The following is a 20,949-nucleotide window of genomic DNA, read 5'->3' as shown; positions in this document are numbered from 1 at the left end:
CAGTTCTGGAACTGTATTTCTGATTTTATTTCAGCTTTTAGTGCGTGTGTCAGACAAAAGACAAATTATACGTTTGTAGATGGTTCATGGGATTAATTATACATCATTTAAATTCCCAGTTAGGAATCTTCAGTTGAATAGTTGATACACCATTAGAGATAGCTGTACACCATTTACAGTTGCTGTTAGTACTCTTTTTTTTACTTGAGAATTCCTATAAATATTACAATTCAAAAGATAGGATTTCAACAAGTATTGTTCTTAGGCTGAACACAGACTCAACAAATGTTTCCCGGGGATATGGACTGATAAATTGAGCTTGTGCAAATGAACTAAAGTAGACCAGAATAATCTCTAGTGTTTCTCTGCAATGTGTGAGGATGACATCATGGAACAGTTACATGTGTGTGTAATGCTGAACTCAGGGGCCTCTACTTCCAACACCATTCTCTGGGGACGGTTACGCAAGATAAAACTCTGAGAGTGAAGGTTCTAGTGAGAATATTTATTTTATTGTTCAATACTATATATTTTGTTATTTACACGTAAAAACACATTTAAACCCAACAAAATATTTATATAAAATATAACCAACACATACAACATCACCAGCTCTGAGTTTGACTCAGTAAGTCTGTGCGTTGGGCTCTAATAGTTGTGTAGCATGCATGTCTCTGGTCATGTTGTTTTTCTCTCTGAGTTTGGATTGCAGTAACGTGTGCTCCACCACTCCCATCCGAACATCCATCTGCTCAATCTCCTGCTTCAGCTTGGTCAGACTCTGACGGATCTTCACCACTGGAGCTGCATCACAAAACACATGGACAAGCATAAACTCCAGCTCACATAAACAAACTGCACCATCATTAGGGTGAAAGAGTGTTTGTTGTGTGTGCGGATTACCTCCATCAGACATGCTGCTGCCTTTCTCTTCCATTTCCTGTTTTACTTTCTCTAGCTCCTCACTGATCTGAAGCACAAATATATATAAGTTATTATTTGAATGTTGTGTGGCTACGTGGACATAGTAAGGCTGTGTACACTCATTTATTAAAAACACAATGCTTTTTAATTGTTACTGTGTTGTAACCAAAAGATGGTCAAATCATTGTAACGCTAATATTCTGTGACTCTTGCAATGTTTTTTTAGACTCACCTCAGCCAGAATCCTGGTTCTCTCTGTGACGCCTCCACTGGCCTGCTGATAAAGCTCTTTTACCTGACCAACAAAAACACATGCGCTTGACCATCCTGTGTTTTGACAGGTTGAGGGTAAGTAATACATTTTTGGGAACTGATTGGTCAAGATGTTCACCTTGTTGAGCTGTGCTTGTGCTTGGCGGTATTCTGAAATGAGATGCTCAAGCTGAGTATTGAGATATTTCTCACGACTGCTTACTTTCTCCAGAGTTTTACTGATGTCCTCCCTCAGCTTAAACAGACAACCCTGAACACACACATATATATACATACTTAGGTTTAATATTTCACATTATTATCTATGGATGGATGGATGGATGACCTTGGCGTCGTGCAAGGACGTGTTGATGCCATCTTGATGTTGATGCATTTGATCAAGGTGAATCCTCCAATCCTGAAACACAGTAACCTGTTACTCAGTATTCAGCCAATCAGAGTCTCTCCATCACCATACAGCGATTAAAGGTTGCAGAATTTGAGACCTTGTTGTCGGTGCGGATGGTGACTTTAAGTTGTGGAAGAACTCGCTCCACCTCTAGATTCCACTCAGCAGCATCAACATCTGACTCCAGAACCACTGCAGGCCTTGAACCACTGAGCTCCTAAACACACATATATCTACCAGTTGACTTTTACTGTACATACTGGGTAAAATGTTGAGTACTAGTTCTTTAAGTTATTAATAAACATCCCTCCTAACTAGTATAAAAGACTGGGCTATTCATGCTTTGTAGCACACACACAAATATCACCTCTCATATGGAACAACTCACAATTTCCAGAGAAAGACAGTAATTACTCCTTTCATGTTTATATTATATAATACTATATAAAATGCACATGCCAATATTTAAAAAAAAAAACTCACACTCTGATTGGTTCTGGTCTTCAGTGCATCTAAATCAAGTCCGTCCTCTTCCTCATACTCCTCATCCTCCTGCTGAAGAGCCACATTTTTAATGAGTGTATGTGTGATTCACTTTACACATGAGTCTGTGTGTGTGTGATTCACTGTCATGTCTTCCTCCTGTGTGAATTAGGAGTGGGCGATAGTAGCAAACATTTATATTATGATATTCTCTTTTTTTGTTGATAAAATATATCACCCATCTGATTTTTATATGTTTCATTGCTTTGATGCAAAACAACATCCAAAATAAAAGTAAGGTATCACATTTGTATACACATTTTTTTAAGTCACATAAATTGCACAAAAAAATTTGAAATACAATTTATCTTAAAAACAAATATATAAAAATGGCATTTATATCTCAAGGTTTTTAATACAAACAAACAGCTGAGCTAGATTACTCAATCCAATTTACAACAGTGAAAAAAACTGCTAATAGGAGAGCGTGACAGATAGCAGCAGTAACTCAGGAAGGGGAAGCTTAGCTTAGAATAAAGTTTAAGTGTGACTCACAGTCATCTCTTCTTCCACTTTACTGAGTGTGAGCTCAGCATCATCTTCCTGCACACAATCATCTTCCACCTCCACAGACGGGTACAGAGGCCTGATAAAGAGAAAATACCTGTGTTATTGTGTGTGTGTATAGTGGGAACAGAAAGTTTGTGAACCCTGGAGAAATTTGTGGTTCTACTACAAACAGATTGATATTAAAACTAAAGTTGCAAAGAACATCATTCCAACCTGCATTCAGCTCATGGTGTGTGCCGTGATGTATATGTGTACCTGTTCCAGATGAATCCTCTACTCTTTAGTGCTTTTTCTACCAGCTGGTCTAGAACATTACAGACATGCTCTCCAGATCCAGACTTCAGCTTAGATGGGGGGAAATCAACCTGGCCACCCTATAAACACACACACATTCAGTGATAATCATGAAACCCAAATGCATCTACGCACACTTGTGAGGATGTCATCACTGTGATAATGTCTGACCAGGGCACGCAGCTCAGACAGGATGTTGGAGACGGTGGCGTTGGGGTCGTCGTACTCCTGCGGTGCATCAAACGGCCGTCCACACAGGGAAATCAACCAGGCGGCAATTACGCTGAACATATAGAACTGCTCTCCGGGATTCGACAACACGTGAGGGCTAGAGACAAAATAATGCCTGAAAAACACAGAAAACATGTATTCTCTGTTTAAGAAGAAACACTGAACTATTATACATATTTAATTGATTTTAAATCGATTCCTAGAATTTTACTTAAAAGTAGGCCATGTCACACCGACTCCATTGGTCGAAGGTTAGGTTATCTAAATTCAGACCAGAGCTAGATCCTATTTGTGATAGATGTAGGCAAGCTCCTGCAAGCCTTTTACACATGTTCTGGACATGCCCAAGTTTGTATAACTTTTGGAAATTGATTTTTGACGCATTTTTAGAAACAATAGGATTGCCAATAGAACCATCTCCTTTTCTTGCTATATTTGGTGTTACAGCACAGAACATGCACCTAAGCAGCTATAATTGTAAAATGTTGGCCTTTTGCACACTTCTTGCCAGAAGATTAATATTGTTTAAATGGAAAGACTCTTTTCCTCCCACTTTTTCTCATTGGATTAAGGAGATTATGCAGCATCTTAAACTAGAAAAAATAAGATACTCTCTTCAAGGTTCTGTCCAGAGATTTTATGCAATCTGGCAACCCTTCTTGACATTTGTTGAAAAAATCAAGTAGAGAATGCAGTCCCAAAAATGTATTTATCTATTTTGTGTGTATGTATGTATATTTATGTTTATGTTTCTTTTTCTTAAACTTTTTTTTTTTTTTTGCTGATTGTATATATCCAATAATTTTTGTCTGATGGGTAGAGGGATGGGTTGTGTTGTGTTGGGGTTTTGTTGTTTACTGTACTGTTTCAGTTTTCTTTTGGGTTTTTCGGTATGTTGTAAAATCTTGAATAAACAGACCTTGTTCAAAAAAAAAAGTAGGCCATGTCATGTTTTTCATGATTGCTTGAGATTGCAATTGCTTCAAATGTTCAAAAGTAGTTTTTTTACTCTTTATAAGTTATAGGCTAAGTTTATAAGTCTCTATGAGGACAAGATTGAAATATACAACGTGATTTGGATTTTATTATTAGATGATTCTTCAAAGATAGCAAATTAGTATTGGGCCGAATCTGGTTGAATTTCGGCTGTGAGTTTGGACCACGTACCACATGGAATTATGGTCCAAGATTGGCCCAAAAGCTACATGCTATAAGTAAACCAGATCCATGCCAGAAGCAGACCAAAACTCACCCACAACTTCTTCCATGTCCCCAGAAATCAGTCATAACTGGCCCACAACAGTGCCAGAATCACCAGATGTCAGCCAGAAAAGAGCCAAACTGCCACCACCTTTACCCCCCAGAACTCACCCACAACTGGACCAATATTATGCCAGAATCCCCAAAACTGAGCCAGAAATAATATTCATATATTGTGAAATGTTGGCCTATATATAAAAAACAGAAACCAAGCAAATGCAAAGTAGCCTATGATGTGTTTTAATGATGCAAAAAACAAACAACCCCCCCCCCCAAAAAAAATCAAATCTTAAGCAGATAAAGGCAAAAAAAATAAAAAAATAATAATAATATTTGGAATGTGTCAAGAATAAATACACAAAATAATGCACAAATAGCATAAACCAAATAATTTTTTTAAATAAGTGAAAATGAAAAAAAAACATATACTATTACTGCCTTTTCGTGCAATCGGAAATTTCCGATTCCTAATCGGAATAAGGAAGATTCCTAACTTGGGAATTTAAATACACAAAATAATGCACAAATAGCATAAACCAAATAATTTTTTTAAATAAGTGAAAATGAAAAAAAAACATATACTATTACTGCCTTTTCGTGCAATCGGAAATTTCCTAGTTCCCAGTTGTGATTATTACGAGCTCATCGCATTCAAATTTTGACTTGAAAGTGCATTCATGTCCAATTTTTAAACTAGGAAACTAACATTAGTACTGCTAGTATTCACGATAATTCCGATAGCACGTGAAGGCAGCATATAAAACATGATCATGCCTTATAATCTATAAAGTAGCGATTCTGAGTCTCTCACCTGGACAGAGGTTTGATGTTGTGTTTGTCCATAACCTGCTGCTCATAATCCAGAACTTTGAGTTTATCCAGCAGATCCTCCATTAGCACGAACGTCTGATGGACCGAACCGGGTCCGCGCTCTTCCTCCTCCGCCATCCCTCTCTCTCTCACTATTCACATTCAAAAAGCTTTATTGGAAATGCAAACGGGGTTTAAAGCTTAATTACACATTATAGATATGTATACACACATATTTCTCCTACTCTCTGTGTATTTTTGTCAGGTCGTTTCCCGCAGGCTGCAGGCTAACGTTACATTAGGGCTACTCAGGATGTTGTAGTTACTGTCGCCAAGAATGACGTCAGACACGATGATGGCCATGATAGGAAACAAAATAATAGTACTGAACAGTGACGGATGATAATAAACAATGAGCAATAATGAATGATATAACATATGTGACTTGTAAATAAAACGGCAATAGCAAGCCAAGACTCTTAATATAACTGTCTGACTGAACGTTTTGTGCAAGAATCTCATAGTGCTGCCACGCGCTGGAGCGGAGAAGAAACGTTGCAACTACAGACAAGGTTATGCTTGTATTCTCATCTCTCTACATTCCTGTCTGATCCATGAATAGACAAATAGTCAAAGTTTAAGAAATGCTTATCTATTTATTTTATTTATTTTTTATCATACATTATCGTTCAAAAGTTTTTTAATGTTAAAAAAAGTCTCTTCTGCTCACCAACTCTGTATTTATTTGATCCAAAATACAGCAAAACTAGCAATATTCGGAAATATTTTAATTTAAAATACCTGTTTTGTATTTGATTATATTTTAAAATGCAATTTATTTCTGTGATGGCAAAGCATCATTGTTCCGGAGACGTTGGTGTCCATGCCGGAGACGTTGGTGTCCGTTCTGGAGACGGTGGTGTCCTTCCAAGAGACGGTGGTGTCCTTCCAAGAGACGGTGGTGTCCTTTCCGGGGACGGTGGTGTCTGTGCCGGAGACGTTGGTGTCCGTGCACTTGTCCGTGCCGGAGACGGTGGTGTCCGTGCCGGTGTCCGTGCTGGAGACGGTGGTGTCCTTGCCGGAGACAGTGGTGGTGTCCGTGCCGGAGACGGTGGTGTCCTTTCCGGGGACGGTGGTGTCTGTGCCGGAGGCGTTGGTGTCGGTGCCAGAGACGTTGGTGTCCGTGCACTTGTCCGTGCTGGAGACGGTGGTGTCCGTGCCGGAGACGATGGTGTCCGTGCCGGAGACAGTGGTGTCCGTGCCGGAGACAGTGGTGTCTGTTCCGGAGACGGTGGTGTCCGTGCCGGAGACGGTGGTGTCCGTGCCGGAGACGGTGGTGTCTGTGCCGGAGACGGTGGTGTCCGTGCCGGTGTCCGTGCCGGAGACAGTGGTGTCCTTTCCGGAGACGGTGGTGTCTTTTCCGGAAACGGTCGTGTCCGTGCCGGAGACATTGGTGTCCGTGCCGGAGAGGGTGGTGTCCTTTCCGGAGACGGTCATGTCCGTGCCGGAGACGGTGGTGTCCGTTCCGGAGACCTTGGTTTCCGTGCTGGAGACGGTGGTGTCTGTGCCGGAGGCGGTGGTGTCTGTGCCGGTGTCCGTGCCGGAGACGATGGTGTCTGTGCCGGAGACGGTGGTGTCCATGCCGGAGACGGTGGTGTCCATGCCGGAGACGGTGGTGTCCCTGCCAGTGACGGTGGTGTCTCTCAGTCTTTATTCACCTTTTTCTCATGTTTTCTCAATAGAATTCATAAAATTCCATATTCTATGGAATAGAATAGCATTGTTCTAATAGGGGCACTTTGTGCAGTGTTACAACATGCCCCACCTGCACAACTGGGATTTAAACCCTGCTAGTCTGTTAAATAACATATTGGAGATTCAAATAATATCAGATTTGTCTAATTTAAAATAAACACTAAAAATAGAGATGAAAAATTAACATAAGTAAGAAATTTACTTTTGCAATGGTTAGATAAATGTTCAGTGATATCTTCCAAAGATTTCTGAATTTTGGCGCAATTTTTTCTCTATAGAGTGTTGATATGGCAACTAGTAAAACATCCAGATGTATTTATTATGTCTATGCGTTGAACACCCTGTTCTGATGACGCAAGAGTTGCAACTATAGCAGCTGAGAGGGCCATTCTTTGTGTTCTTTTTGAAGAATTTTTGGAGCCTGATGAAATCGGTATAAATACGTTTATTAATACTGCAAAATACGCTCGATGTTAGTCACTCACTGCCCTTGCCGTCCAGAATAAAAGAGAACATCCCAATCGAGTGAAGGGATTTGTGGAAACTGTGGTTCCTAATTATTGTGATCCAACATTTGCCTCACATTTCAGACTGAAAACACATCTGTTTAGCCTCACATTCTACTTACTAATTATTTGCACCCCATTTAATCATCTTTTTTATCTCCTGCTAATCAATTCTAATTTAAATTACAGGGCGTGCAGAATTATAAGGCATGTTCATTTTCTGATCATATTTTATTCCCAGGTACATTTTGCCAATTCCAAACCATATTAATCTTAATAACTACTATTCATTTTGTATTTAATCATTTTTAAGTGATATATAATTGTTCATGAAGGCTGGAAATGAAAAATGCCTTTAATTCAGGTGTGCAGAATTATTAGGCACGTTTTCTTTTACAGATAAAACAAGCCAAAAAAGAGATTTAACTAAGACTGAAAAGTCAAAAATTATTAAATGCCCATGAGAAGGATACAATACTAATGCAATACTATAAATGGCAGTTGAGGCATGACCATTGGACAGTGAAATGCTCATTGGGTCAGCAGGGTCAGACAAAAACAGGTGGAGAAGAAAATACGCATGTTAACTGCAAAAGAATAAAAAACTAAGGTGAAGAATTAAGTGTGAAACCATCAGGAACCCTTAAGTCTCCAGCGCCACCATTTTCCAGAACTGCAACCAACCTGGAGTCTCTAGAAGTGCAAGGTGTCAGGGTCTCAGAGACTTGGGTTAGGTAAAGAATCCTAAAAATGTACCCCCTCTTAATAAGAATCACCAGCTGAAGTGTTGTGAAATACATGAAGACTGTTTTTTTATAGGCTTTATAGACAGACAATCTGAGAGTGACTCTTGAAGGACCAGCACCACATCCTCTTCTACCACTGTTTGAAGAATTCATCTTCCAGAATCTGACAGTAAGTTTTTGGAGTTAATATTTAGATAATTTTTAGTCCATCTCCTACCCTGAAGTCCATTTTGCAGAGATGGACTAAAAATGAACTCCCAAAACTTACTGTCAGATTCTGGAAGATGAATTCAAATTTTATCTGTAAAAGAAAACGTGCCTAATAATTCTGCACACCTGAATTAAAGGCATTTTTCATTTCCAGCCTTCATGAACAATTATATATCACTTATAAATGATTAAATACAAAATTAATAGTAGTTATTAAGATTAATATGGTTTGGATTGGCAAAATGTGCCTGGGAATAAAATATGATCAGAAAATCAACGTGCCTAATAATTCTGCACGCCCTGTAATTACATTAGAAAAACGACTTGAGTGAAAAGCTGAACTGAAAAATTGTAATGCTTGTGTTCTGTTTCCGAGATAAACCGTGAGTCAGAGTATGCTTTATTATGTTGGGTTACTATGAGCTGGGCAGAGCCGCTCAGCTGTTGAGATTAATTCCAAGAGATCTTTTTTTGGCTGATGGGTCAATCTTTCTTTCACTCTGCCAGTCTCTGTCTCTGTGATGTTGGCGTGTGTATGAACATGAATGTTTGGAGATTCAAATGTTCTCTGGCCTTCTGAGGTTCAGTCCCCAGCGTAACTACCATTGTTTTGGACAGTCATCTGCTCTTTACATGGTAATCAAAACACAAATGCAGAGTAAAAGGACACATTAGACAGGATATGTTTTCACATTTTAATAAATTTCACATGTGGCTTATTGTAACAGAAATGAAACAAACATTAATAGTGCTAGCACTATTAATTCATTTGGCTACACAACACACATACTCATATACACTCTCACATTTTAGAGCACATTTTATGAACAATTCTCCTCTTTCTTCCACTTCCAATTACTTCCTCTGCATTTTATATGTTTTGTTCCATCCATTTCTCCACAGTTTCTGTGGTGAATTTCCTTTTTCAGTCCTCTTGAATACGAGTCGCCCCCTCTTCTGATACTGGACCCTCCCTCTTGATCTCGGTAACCACCTCTGTGTATGTCACATCTGGGCTGGGCTTCCTGCCTTTGGGAGGAGTCACAGCTGGCTCCCCCTCTGCACCTTCCTGGCCCTCAGCGACAGTGCGTTCCTTCTTCAGTTTGATTTTGAACGATTCTTTAGTGGGTGCTTTCTTAGCAATGTTTTCCTTCAGCCTCTCGCTGCTCTGACGCATCTTCTCTCGCTGCTCGGGGGGCACGATCTTCTCACCGAAGGTGTTGAATTTGGTTCCAAGCGTTTGGCCCGTCTTACTCAGGCTCTCCTTGGTCTTGCTTAGGTTTTCCCGCGTCTTATCGCGGGTCTTGCTCATGTTCTCTTTGGAGAACGCAGCTTTGATGTTCTCAATGCCTTTTAAGCCGCTCTGTTTCAGACGTGCGCCCCGGGATGACTCCCCCTCCTCTACCACCATGTACTCCTCATCAGATGATAGGTCAGCAGGGATGTCATACTCATCTGGCTCCACCTCCAAGTTAGCAAGCCCTGCCCCCTTGGGAGTCTTGGTGACAGCAACAGAGGGAACTTCAGTTTCACCCTGCGGTGACACAGGAGAGACTATTATTCACTGGAAAACACACTCTGACTTCACCCACTCCCAGAAGGTCATGGAGAAGAACTCAGATGTGTTATGCTTTCTTACAACAATGTCAAACTCAACAAGATGCAAGAGTCATTGTGCTGATTACCAAACATCAATTTCAATATTAACATATTTAGATTTAATTATTTATTAAAGAGTTAGTTCACCCAAAAATGCTAATTCTGTCATTAATTACTCACCTTTATGTCATTCCAAACCCATAAGTCTTTCGTTCATCTCTGGAACACAAATTAACACAAAATGAAATCTGAGACCATTCTGTCCCTCCATTGACAGCCTTCGCAACTACCACTTTCAAGCCCCAGAAAGATAAGGCATCATAAAAGTATTCCATGTGACCCAAGTGGTTTAACCTCAGTTTTATGAAGTGATGAGAGTGCTTTGTTTGTGCAAAAAAACAAAAAAAACATAATTTACCTCTTTATTTACAAAGTATTAAATATCTAACATGCGTTCATGAGAGCACCACGACGCATGCATGTTGTGAGGATTCATAAAGTGGTAAACAAGTGTTTTTTTAGCGCAAACAAAGCACTCGTTTCGCTTCATAAAATTGAGGTTAAACCACTGAATTCACATGGATTACTTTAATGATGTCTTTACTACCTTTCTGGGGCTTGAACGTGGTAGATGCATAGGCTGTCAATGGAGGGACAGAAAGCTCTCAGATTTCATTTTGTGTCCATTTGTGTTCTGAAGATGAACGAAAGTCTTACGGTTTTGGAACGACATGAGGGTGAGTAATTAATGACAGAATTTTCATATTTGGGTGAACCCTTTAAGATTTAAATGCAAATTTCTATTTAGATGTATTACATTAAAACATAAATATGAATGTTGAGCTTTAGCTCTTGCTCTTACCAAACCAAAAAAAGACAGCCTACATTTCAGGTGCTGTGTCGGGTGTAAAATGTTGGTTCAGTTACAGAATACAACTCATATACTTAAAGGGATTGTTCACTTAAAAATGCAGAGAATATTTTCGTTTGAAGAATATTTTTTAACTGTTTAGTCCATATAATGAAAGTCAGTGTAGTCCAAAACAACATAAGACCCCAATGACTTTCATTGTAAGGAGAAAAAAAATCTTCTTGGAAGGACATGAGGGTGAGTAAATGATGACAGAATTTATTTATTTTGTCTGAACAATCTTGTTAGGTAAAATTTACTTATATAGTTTCAGCTGTTTTTTTTTAATAATTTTTTTTATTATGATGATGCAAATAAGATGATATGTCTGATGCACATTGAACATGAAAAGTTGAAAACTAGTTAAAATCACCATAATATTAAAACAAAGCTCTTGGTCACTTTTTATAAAACGGATAGTTCCGGTCCTTGATTCTGATTAGTTAAACCGCGTTTAAATCTGTTGTGAATTACAAACATACGCCTCCACTCCACATCGTGCCTAACAACATCGCTTAGCTGTTCTAAATTCACTGTAAACCACTTCAATGTCAGTCAGACAATCTGATCCTGTTTAAGTGGGTGGTTCTTGGCCATCACAAGCAAAGTGGACTAGATTTTATGTCAGTCTAAAGTCTGGTTACTTGAGACTACCCTTCCCTTGAGGACATTTTTTCAGTCTGTAAGAATGGATGTCTATGTACAGTATGTGTATGAATAAACTCCCTATTCAGGGAATAGCCTTAAAGAGTCTCTTCAGCTGTGTTCAGCAGCTCTATATTAGGAAAGCCCAGAATAACTACTCACAAACACACTCTCATACACACACACACCCACACACACAGCCTAATTTAGACTAATTTGTAACACATTTTCTCTAATTATTTATTCTGTATATTGAAGGAGGAGTGAGGAGTCGAATAGACAATTTGCCATTATTTGTTCTATGCCAATAAGAAGAATTGAACATAGTTTGTGTCCATCCCTAACAGCACGTTTAGGATTGGGGGCACCAAATGTAATAGTTTAAGAATAGATCATTGATAAACCACATTGGACTACAACTACTAATCTGTATCTGTGGTGGTTGAGGTCCAGTTTCACTCTTGAATGAACATATCAAAATATCTTTATTGTCATCTGACACACAAACATAAATAGGTAGCCAATCAGCTCTAGAAAGGAAATTCTCAAGTGTGCATACAGCAGGTGTCATTGTGAGATTACAGAGCCAACTTGCTGTTAAATGCCAAAAGGATAGAGCTTCACCATCAATCACCCAAAAAGTTTTATCACATTTACAGTTTGGTGAATTTTCACGAGTGAAATCCAATCACTTCAATAGGAATTCATGCAATCAGGAATTTTGTGTGAAGACGAAAGATTGATTGACCAACAAAAAGCTGCTTTGTTTGAAAGTGACTTATGTGTGAGCTGTGCTTCATAAAGTGCTAAAATATTGACAATAGACAATGGACCTTTTTTGCCTGTGGAATCTCACCAAAATGTCGCTAATGTGACCGCACCTTAACACGCATGCAGTGGTTAGCAATGGGTTTACCTGGTAGATAACAACCCTGAACTTGTTGCGTGTGAGAAGCTCATCCTGTGTAGTTTCCACCTTCTTCACACGCACGTTCTGTTTCTCCACACGTGAACGTACTTCTTTAACGTGCGTGCTCACGCGACGGGCTTTCTGCAGCAGTTTGTCAACGGTCGTTGCTGTGGCGCCATGGTCACGAGCCAGTTTAATAAGCTCGGATTGGACAGCGTTTACAGAGCTTTCGAGCTGCTGCTGTCGATCCTCCATGCGCTGCTGGCTCGCCTGGACGCCATCGATGATCGTAGACACGCGTTCCAGCAGAGAGAGAATCGACAGGGCCGAGATGGGCTGCCCGGATTCATCCTCGACCCCCAACAAGACATCTCCTCTCTTTTCCATCTCTGATTCTCCTTTTCACCGTCCCTGAAAGTAAAGCTACCGGGCCAGAGATGGGTAAGGGGCAAGGCGGAATCAAACACACAGTAGAGAGAAACTGACACTCCAAGAGAGAGACTCCAATGGAATCTGACAAACTCCACCCCTGTTCACACAAAGATATAAATGCATGGATATAAATACAACTGTAAGAGGATACTAAGACAGTTTTGGAAGCTGTATCACAGAAGCGTTGGAAAGCCCCATTAATTCATACATTCCAGTATTGTGTGCATGTGTTATGGTGGCTTGTGATATGCATAATATGTGTTGCTTTCTCAGCTCTGAAATATCTAAAATGACAGTGACATTGATCTAGAGCACAAATGTGTGTGTTTGTGTGGTGAGGTGGACTTACTTTTATAAATCTGCCCCCCTGTGGCATACCGTCAACTCAACTGAAGCCAACAGCTGAGGAACGCACACACACACACACAGTGTAAACTGACCTTGGAGGGGTTTCACATTGGTGTTCTGACCTCTGACCTCACATTAAGGCATACGAAAACTGCATCTCCCAGCATGCACTTTGAGTCACTGAGGAAAATACACTAGAACTTTAAGAAAAACAGTAAAGACATGACATTTTCCTTAAAACTCACTTTATACATTTTTACTGAGTTTAAACAGATTTGACATGCAAACTTTCACAGGCCTTCACATAATATCAAGTCACTGATTCACAAACTGATTTATAAGACTGATAAACACACAGCCTCTCACAGTCACATACTGATGGCCTTCTTTATGAAAATTCAGTTGTAAGAGGTTTGGATTGCTTGGTTTTGAATTGTGCTAAAACACAGCTGCTATTATCTCCTTTTTGTCAGCTTTATCCACCGTATTTTTCTATGTGGAAGTAAATTATTTCCTGTGGATGTGCGAGACTTTGGATTCATTAGGTACTATACTGTAGGTAAACAAATAGAAAATAATAGCAAATACCGGTTTGCAACATGAAGCAGCATAACAGACTTTTTTGTACAGCTAAAATAATTGACACTGGAAGCCTCACACATTCAAGTTAAAAATGATTACACCTTCTCTTACATTAAAAATGAGGAGGACAGAAGGTAAAATATAAAGATAAAACAACAGATTCTGGCAGAAGTAGGCTTTACAAACATTATCTGATATATATCTTTAACCTGTGGCCCACACTGTAAATCTCTTATGGAGAGTTTGGACTCTAAAAACAACTATATTTTTCCTTTTCTTTTCTTTTTTTTAAAGAATATCTGAGTGATCCATGGCAAAGTCACAAAGCTATTGTGCTGTGGGTGGTTGCCAGGGCATTGCTATGTAGTTGCTAAGGCTTTCAGGGAGTTTTTTTTTTCATGTTTCTATGTGGTTGCTAGGGTGTTCGGTTACTTACTGGCCAAAGATAAAAGAGTGTCAGTAATATTCTGGTCCCAATAAATGGCTTGGGTAATGTTCTGCAACTGAAGAAAACGCATGCAAATAGAAAAAACACCAACAAATTAAGAAAACATCTTTTGTTTGACAACATGTGCTGCAAATCCTCACAACACAACCAAATACAGAAATGCGCTACAAATACTCGCAACACAACCAAATACAGAAATGCGCTACAAATACTCGCAACACAACCAAATACAGAAATGCGCTGCAAATACTCGCAACGCAACCAAATACAGAAATGCGCTACAAATACTCGCAACACAACCAAATACAGAAACGCACTACAAATACTCGCAACGCAACCAAATAGAGAAACGCGCTGCAAGTACTCATAATACAAGCATATGTAGGAAATGCACTGCAAATATTAACAACGCAACCAAATACAGAAATGCGCTGCAAATATTTACAACGCAACCAAATACAGAAATACGCTGCAAATACTTCCAATGCAACCAAATACAGAAATGCGCTCCAAATATTTACAACGCAACCAAATACAGAAACGCGCTGTAAATACTCACAATGCAACCAAATACAGAAACGCGCTGCAAGTACTCACAATAGAACCAAATACGGAAACGTGCTGCAAATACTCACAATACAACCGCGCTGCAAATACTCACAATACTAAGTATTTGCAGTGTGTTTCTGTATTTGGTTGCGTTATGAGTATTTGCAGCGCATTTCTATATTCGGTTGTGTTGTGAGTACTTGCAGCACATCTGTTGTCAAACTGATGAAGATGTTTTCAAATTTGCTGGTGTTTTTTCTATTTGTGTGTTTTCTTCAGTTGCAGTGCGTTGAGCTCTCTCGGCCACCCTATCTTAGTAAGTATAAAAATAAATATGGGATTTGTATGCCCGTTATATTGTCCTCCAAGTGAAAATCATCTTATACCTTTTGAAAGTAATAGCACACATTCTCCTTGACAATATGCCATCACTCTTGAATCATGCTAGCATGTTTTGCGTGGCAAGCGTCACTCCAATATTGTTCAGAAAATGTAAAAATCGACTTAATGTAAACATTTCACCATGTGGATTTACTGCATTTAGACTAGAAAGAAAGTGAGGGAGAGAGATGAAGAAGGCAAAACTGTGAAGGGGAGAGAACACTGGGAATGTAGAGATTTTAAAATAAAAAAACTCCTGGTGACATGGTGGAATAAGGCCACTGAAATATCAATGTTGAAAGATAGAATTCTTTCCAAAACGCTTCAGTGAGAGTGTAATAGTGTTTGAGTGTGAAGAAGCTATTGGGGTATGGGGTGTATGTGATCATGTATGTGAGTAGATGAGAAGTATGTGTGGTTAGTGACAAAACAAGAGTTTTAAGAGAGTACAGTTTGTGCGTTTCTGTTTAAGTTATCAGCAGCTATACAATCCTGCGTCCTCCATCTTTGGGTGAGTGACCTAGGTTCTGTTTCTGAAGATGGGCTCGTGGGTTTTTTGGATGACTCCTAAAGGCAACAGTTTTGAGATTTGGTGAGTGTGTGATATTTGAGCTTTTTTTCTATATTAGAATTTATATGGTGCATACTACTGTGCATGAGAAGAGTTTTACCTTGTGATGCATATTATGATAGCGATAATTATGCTGATCTGTACAGCAGCAATGATCACAGCAATCAGGACATATTGTAGCTTCTGTCCATTGGGCACCACGTACAACTCACTGAAGTCTCTCTGCTCACAGTGCACACCGGAGAACCCCACATCACACCTAAACAATACAACCATGATTGACCAAAACACATCAACCACATATGCCTAAAATCCTCTTTATTTTTACATCCAATTGAGATTTACTACAATAGATGACTTGTGCATGTGTTGCGGTCATACCTGCATGTTGCCAGATCATTTTTCATCTCACAGGTTCCATGCACACAAAAGCTGCTGTTGATTTCAGCACAGGGCATTGCTCCGCCCACACTGACTCCGCCCACTAATACCACTGAATCTATAGGATGAATCAAACATGTCATATCTGATTACAGAATTTTTTTACATTTGTCTCTACATGTGTTTGCGTGATATATGTGTGTGTGTGTTTACCTGGACATTGCCCAAGGTGTTTGACGTTAATCTGAGCTTGTTTCAAGCAGGAAGCTTCTCTGACCTGACATGGATTACTGTAAGACTGGCCATCCGATCCACAAACTGGATTCATATTAAATCCACTGCAGTCTATATTACATACACACCTGCACAGAAAATGCATGTTACTTGCATGTTCGCCTCTATAGAAGGGTTTCCCAAATGGGCTTTTGGGAAGGAACCTGCAGGAGGTTTGTGAGATGAAAAGCTAATAATTAATTAAGTCATGAGAAGTTCAAGGGTTTAAATGTTTGAAAATGAAGAATTTAAGACAAATATTAGTTTTGTAACTTGTAAAGTAAAAATATTATTATTATCAAATATTTGTATATTTTATTTTACAGTACAATTGTAATTTGCAACACATATATATATATATATATATATATATATATATATATATGCCTTCAATTTTTACAAGTTATAATAATAGGAGAACTATGAACATGCAAATTTGACGTTAAATTATTGAAATATTAACTTAAAATCTCAGGGTAAATATCAAGCAAATATTTTACTTTAATGGGTTCGGCTGAAAAAAAGTTTGGAAACTCCTGCTCTATACAAACGCGCACACACACACACACACACACACACACACACACACACACACACACACACACACACACACACACACACACACACACACACACACACACACACACACACACACACACACACACGTTGGTGCACCTATAATTATGGGGACATTCCATAGGCATAATGGTTTTTATACTGTACAAACTGTATATTCTATCCCATTACACTAACCATACCCCTAAACCCACCCATCACAGAAAACTTTCTGCATCTTTACATTTTTAATAAAACATTGTTTATTTAGTATGTTTTTAAAGCCATTTTATTTACTAGGACTCAATAAATGTCCTCATAAACCATGTTTACATTGTAATACCAGTGTAATACCCATGTCATTATAAAAATTTGTATCCTCATAAATCATATAAACAAGCACACACGCACACACACACACACACACACGTTGACCAACCAAATGCCTTCAGAGTCTTCATCACACTCTGCTCCAAACTTGCAGCTAGAACACTTAGAGTATCTGCTGGGCTCTAGTCCTGAACTCTCCAGATCTACACACAAACATACACACATGGTTTACATAAGGTCTAATATTGCATTGAAAGTCACATATCATTTTTATTTTGGTTGCCTTAATATCATACAGCAATGAAGATCACATTTCACATTCCCTAGACCATTAAACTGCTCAAAACTTTAGATGTTGGCTCTGACAGCAAAAAATAAAAAAATAAAAAATACCTGTATCTCCTGATGCCGATTCAGCATCTGAGAAAAAATATAAATATCATGTAAAACGCCATGTCTGCTTAATAGTTATAAATATATGTATTACATAGTTTTACATAGTATTACATATTACATACATACAGCAAAAATATTGTATACTATTAAGTGTATAGCACTGATTTTGCATTTAATTGCTAAGTGCTTTGAAAAGGCTTTTACTGTTTTTGCTAACCGGGATGACAGTGTCCTTCCGTAATTACAGTGATTCTGGTCTGCTGTTCACAGGCAGCTTGTCTTAGGAAACATTCACTATGATATGTGTCACCATCAGACCCACATACTGGAGCAAACATCTGTGGACACTGAAAGAAACAAACACCTGAGTCCTGAAACCTGCCTCAGACATTAATTATGTCACAGGGCAATGATCTAGAAACTGTTTTCAGCATCATTAGCTGTAATAAGCCATGTTTAATTTCATAATGTGCAGAGCTTATTGTGGCAGGACAAAAACAAACCTGAAACTGACAAAGACACTCCAGGTGTGATCCGTTGTCCCTGCAGATTCCTCCGAAAGAACAACTATATTCATCACACACATGATGGTCACTTTTCTTCTCGGACATACCTAAAACCAACACACACTGTTGTCAAAGGCATCACGTGTAAGTGTGTGCATGCATGTGTTTGTCAACACTAACTATCTTAGGTTGGTTTGAACTGAAGGGGTGGATTCTGGAATCCACTGCTGCTTCAATGTATAGGCTATATGATGAGTGATTATCATCAAGGTATTAATCAACAGTTTTCCTTCTAAATATCAAATGAGTTGAATGACTTCTCTGGGCTTATGAGATTTTACTTTGTTATAGAAGTTACCAGTGTGATTACTGAAATGTTCTTTTCATGTATTCTTTAATGTTTGTATTAAATATCTGAGAGGTGACTGAAGGGTCTAGCCCATGCTAGAAATGCAGTAACAGTGCTTGCTCATTTAGCCTGGCTTCCAGAAATGAAATATGGAAAGATGTTTTGTTTGAGAAAGGTCTTCAACATGTGTTAAAACATATCTGTTCTTCTAGCTCACCATGACGACTATAGGTCACAAGGTTCATTGGAACCTATAGTTGAGGGACCATTTCTTTGTTAAAGCTTTACTTTATTGTGTTATATTAAAGTGTCCTCTCTTTGAGAGAAAGAATGTTATATCTTGATGGTTTGAAGACTCTCCAGTTTATAGTTAGAGCCTGGCCAAATCCAACCTTGAAAAAGCTGTGTGTCGGTGTGTGTGTTAGTCTTTTTGGTTGCAAGATTGACTGACTTATTGTTCGAGACAGGCTGGCGCCCAGCAACCCAGATCTGCAAACTGGAAGGTCAGTCACAACGTGCCTAAATTCAGGGTCCAAGTGTCAGCTGCATAATCGATGGAGATATGCGTCATTCTATCTGTATATGTGAGGAAAATTACTATGTTTATCTATTTCTTAGCCAATGAGAATAATTCAACCTGAAGCAAGGACGTAGCTTAGACTTTGGTGAAGGGTATAATTGCAGTGATCTTTGTAACTGCAAGCGTCTTGAAGCTGACTTCTGCTGATGAAACTGCAAACTATCTTCAGTAAAACTTTTCTTCAATTTATTAAAATTCTGACTCCGGGTCTATTCATCATATCTGGTTCTGGGTCGTTGACTGTAAATCCCCGTACAGAGCTTTTTTGTTGTTGATGTTTTTTTGTTTTGTTTTCCTACTAGGACAATTTCTAATGTTTTCCTAAACTCATGTTTTTTATATTTTATATTTTCGTATTTATTTTTTTCAGCAGGACATTTTCACAAACTGCTCAATCTAAAAGCTTCCAAACATAAAGAGACTAGAAAAAAGCCAATGTAGGCTACTTCATTTTAAAAACAGTTGTCAATGGAAGGTCCGCACCATCAGTAAATTAAAGACTCTCTGTTTGTTTGTGTGTGTGTGTGTGTGTGTGTGTGTGTGTGTGTGTGTGTGTGTGTGTGTGTGTGTGTGTGTGCGCACCTTCACATCCTTTGTCATCTTCAGTCAAACAGTCGCTCTCCGTGTTGGACGTCAGGGCCCCGGGCGTCTGCACGAGGACCAGCAGCCCGAACATCGCGAGACAGCGTCCAGCACCTGCAGCGCACGAGCCACCGGACATAATGCGACTGAACACGATGATTTTCGCGCGACTGATAGCCTACGGCTGTGTGAGCCAGGTGACGCGGAAATGTTGGTTCACATGAAAGCTGATGCTGCACTTACTATGGCTCATTTCTTCTTGTCATCGGCCGGGATGAAAGGGCCAGTGACCCGATACCTTTAGACGCATCACACCAGCTCACGCACTCTAATTATCGTGTCGCGCGCGCAGAGACGGCATCAGTTTCCTCACTTCCCTTCATCTGCGCTAGACGGACACAGGGAATACAGGGAAGAGATATAGACTCCACAGCAACAACATGAGACGGACCTGAATATGGTCACGTGAAACCCTTAATGGTTAGGGGGGGAGGGGGGTCAAAAATGTTCAGGTTAAAACCTATTGTGAAAATTAGCTTTGCTTCCTACAATAATAGGCTATAAAAAACGGAATACAATTTTGTCTTTACCATCATATAGGTTCATATAGCCTACTTTTCATCATATACTTTTTCTTACACAGTAGGCTATTTATAGGCTACATAATAGCCTATTTATATTTTATATTTACTTTTATTAAAGAGAATCCTCGCGAGGAGATCATATTTGTGAGTTCCATCAAAAAGTTAGAACATTTCAGAAATAACGAGCTCTTTTTTCTTACTCTATTTTATAAATCCATCACAAATGATTCCTTTCGTGAGGCCCCCTTCCTTAAATATAAAGATTAAATTTACACAGTGTAACAAAAATATTATAAAGATAGGATAATGCAGTCTTCATGGTTTTAAGATATGGTAGGCTATATTTTCTCTTATATTTATGTAACTAAAATTTTTAATTCGAAATAGGTGCTTTTCACTGTAATATTCAAGACAGTTAAACTTGACAGCCCTAAAAATACATAATAATATAAAAACAAAAAGAAGCATTTATATCACTCAAAGTATATCTTAGTGCCCCTAGAAAACCCCTTGACAGAGCACATCTGTTGCCCTTTTTAACTATAAAAATGCAAAAGTTTATCTTTTGGGCTAGTCTGTAGGCCTATG

General features: G+C 38.9%; 3 protein-coding genes across 5 annotated transcripts; all 3 read right to left on the bottom strand.

The window, feature by feature from the left end:
- Window positions 1-490: 490 nt before the first annotated feature.
- On the bottom strand, window positions 491-5,654 carry ift57 (intraflagellar transport 57 homolog (Chlamydomonas)). 3 transcript variants are annotated; one of them, XM_082173625.1, is made up of 12 exons: window positions 5,464-5,654; window positions 5,235-5,381; window positions 3,104-3,278; window positions 2,894-3,012; window positions 2,624-2,714; window positions 2,069-2,140; window positions 1,683-1,802; window positions 1,523-1,594; window positions 1,316-1,447; window positions 1,157-1,219; window positions 904-970; window positions 491-804 (listed from the first exon to the last, which is right to left on the bottom strand). In XM_082173625.1, the coding sequence occupies exons 2-12, from the start codon at window positions 5,369-5,371 to the stop codon at window positions 626-628; spliced, it is 1,227 nt and encodes a 408-aa protein (XP_082029751.1). In that variant the 5' UTR covers window positions 5,372-5,381; window positions 5,464-5,654; the 3' UTR covers window positions 491-625. The 3 variants fall into 3 exon arrangements, with proteins under 3 accessions (XP_082029751.1, XP_082029749.1, XP_082029750.1); XM_082173623.1 differs by having other exon boundaries at window positions 5,235-5,385; window positions 5,479-5,654; XM_082173624.1 differs by having other exon boundaries at window positions 5,235-5,385; window positions 5,466-5,653.
- Window positions 5,655-9,131: 3,477 nt separating this feature from the next.
- On the bottom strand, window positions 9,132-12,906 carry cavin4a (caveolae associated protein 4a). The gene is made up of 2 exons (XM_082173665.1): window positions 12,521-12,906; window positions 9,132-9,984 (listed from the first exon to the last, which is right to left on the bottom strand). The coding sequence occupies exons 1-2, from the start codon at window positions 12,899-12,901 to the stop codon at window positions 9,376-9,378; spliced, it is 990 nt and encodes a 329-aa protein (XP_082029791.1). The 5' UTR covers window positions 12,902-12,906; the 3' UTR covers window positions 9,132-9,375.
- A 2,782-nt stretch (window positions 12,907-15,688) lies between these two features.
- tmeff1a (transmembrane protein with EGF-like and two follistatin-like domains 1a) lies at window positions 15,689-20,233 on the bottom strand. Its single transcript, XM_082173658.1, has 9 exons — window positions 19,778-20,233; window positions 18,264-18,373; window positions 17,978-18,107; window positions 17,758-17,784; window positions 17,474-17,567; window positions 16,420-16,568; window positions 16,207-16,324; window positions 15,926-16,084; window positions 15,689-15,821 (listed from the first exon to the last, which is right to left on the bottom strand). Exons 1-9 carry the CDS (start codon window positions 19,914-19,916, stop codon window positions 15,737-15,739), a joined length of 1,011 nt encoding a protein of 336 aa, XP_082029784.1. The 5' UTR covers window positions 19,917-20,233; the 3' UTR covers window positions 15,689-15,736.
- Between the last annotated feature and the right edge of the window lie 716 nt (window positions 20,234-20,949).

Source organism: Leuciscus leuciscus (assembly GCF_965113295.1).
Source record: "Leuciscus leuciscus genome assembly, chromosome: 6".
NCBI lineage: Eukaryota > Metazoa > Chordata > Actinopteri > Cypriniformes > Leuciscidae > Leuciscus > Leuciscus leuciscus.
The sequence above is the reverse complement of the archived record's forward strand: the minus strand, read 5'-3'. Positions and strand labels throughout refer to the sequence as shown.

Excerpts from the sequence above, each read along its gene's own strand:
- ift57 (XM_082173623.1), bottom strand. Across the intron at positions 1,803-2,068 it reads AGACCAGAACCAATCAGAGT|GAGCTCAGTGGTTCAAGGCC; the intron begins GTGAGTTTTTTT and ends ATGTGTGTTTAG. Across the intron at positions 805-903 it reads CAGCAGCATGTCTGATGGAG|CTCCAGTGGTGAAGATCCGT; the intron begins GTAATCCGCACA and ends TTTGTGATGCAG.
- cavin4a (XM_082173665.1), bottom strand. The coding sequence starts at position 12,901 with ATGGAAAAGAGAGGAGATGTCTTGTTGGGGGTCGAGGATGAATCCGGG. Across the intron at positions 9,985-12,520 it reads TCAGGGTTGTTATCTACCAG|GGTGAAACTGAAGTTCCCTC; the intron begins GTAAACCCATTG and ends GTGTCACCGCAG.
- tmeff1a (XM_082173658.1), bottom strand. The coding sequence starts at position 19,916 with ATGTCCGGTGGCTCGTGCGCTGCAGGTGCTGGACGCTGTCTCGCGATG. Across the intron at positions 16,325-16,419 it reads ACACCTTGGGCAATGTCCAG|ATTCAGTGGTATTAGTGGGC; the intron begins GTAAACACACAC and ends TTCATCCTATAG. Across the intron at positions 16,085-16,206 it reads AATGATCTGGCAACATGCAG|GTGTGATGTGGGGTTCTCCG; the intron begins GTATGACCGCAA and ends TGTATTGTTTAG.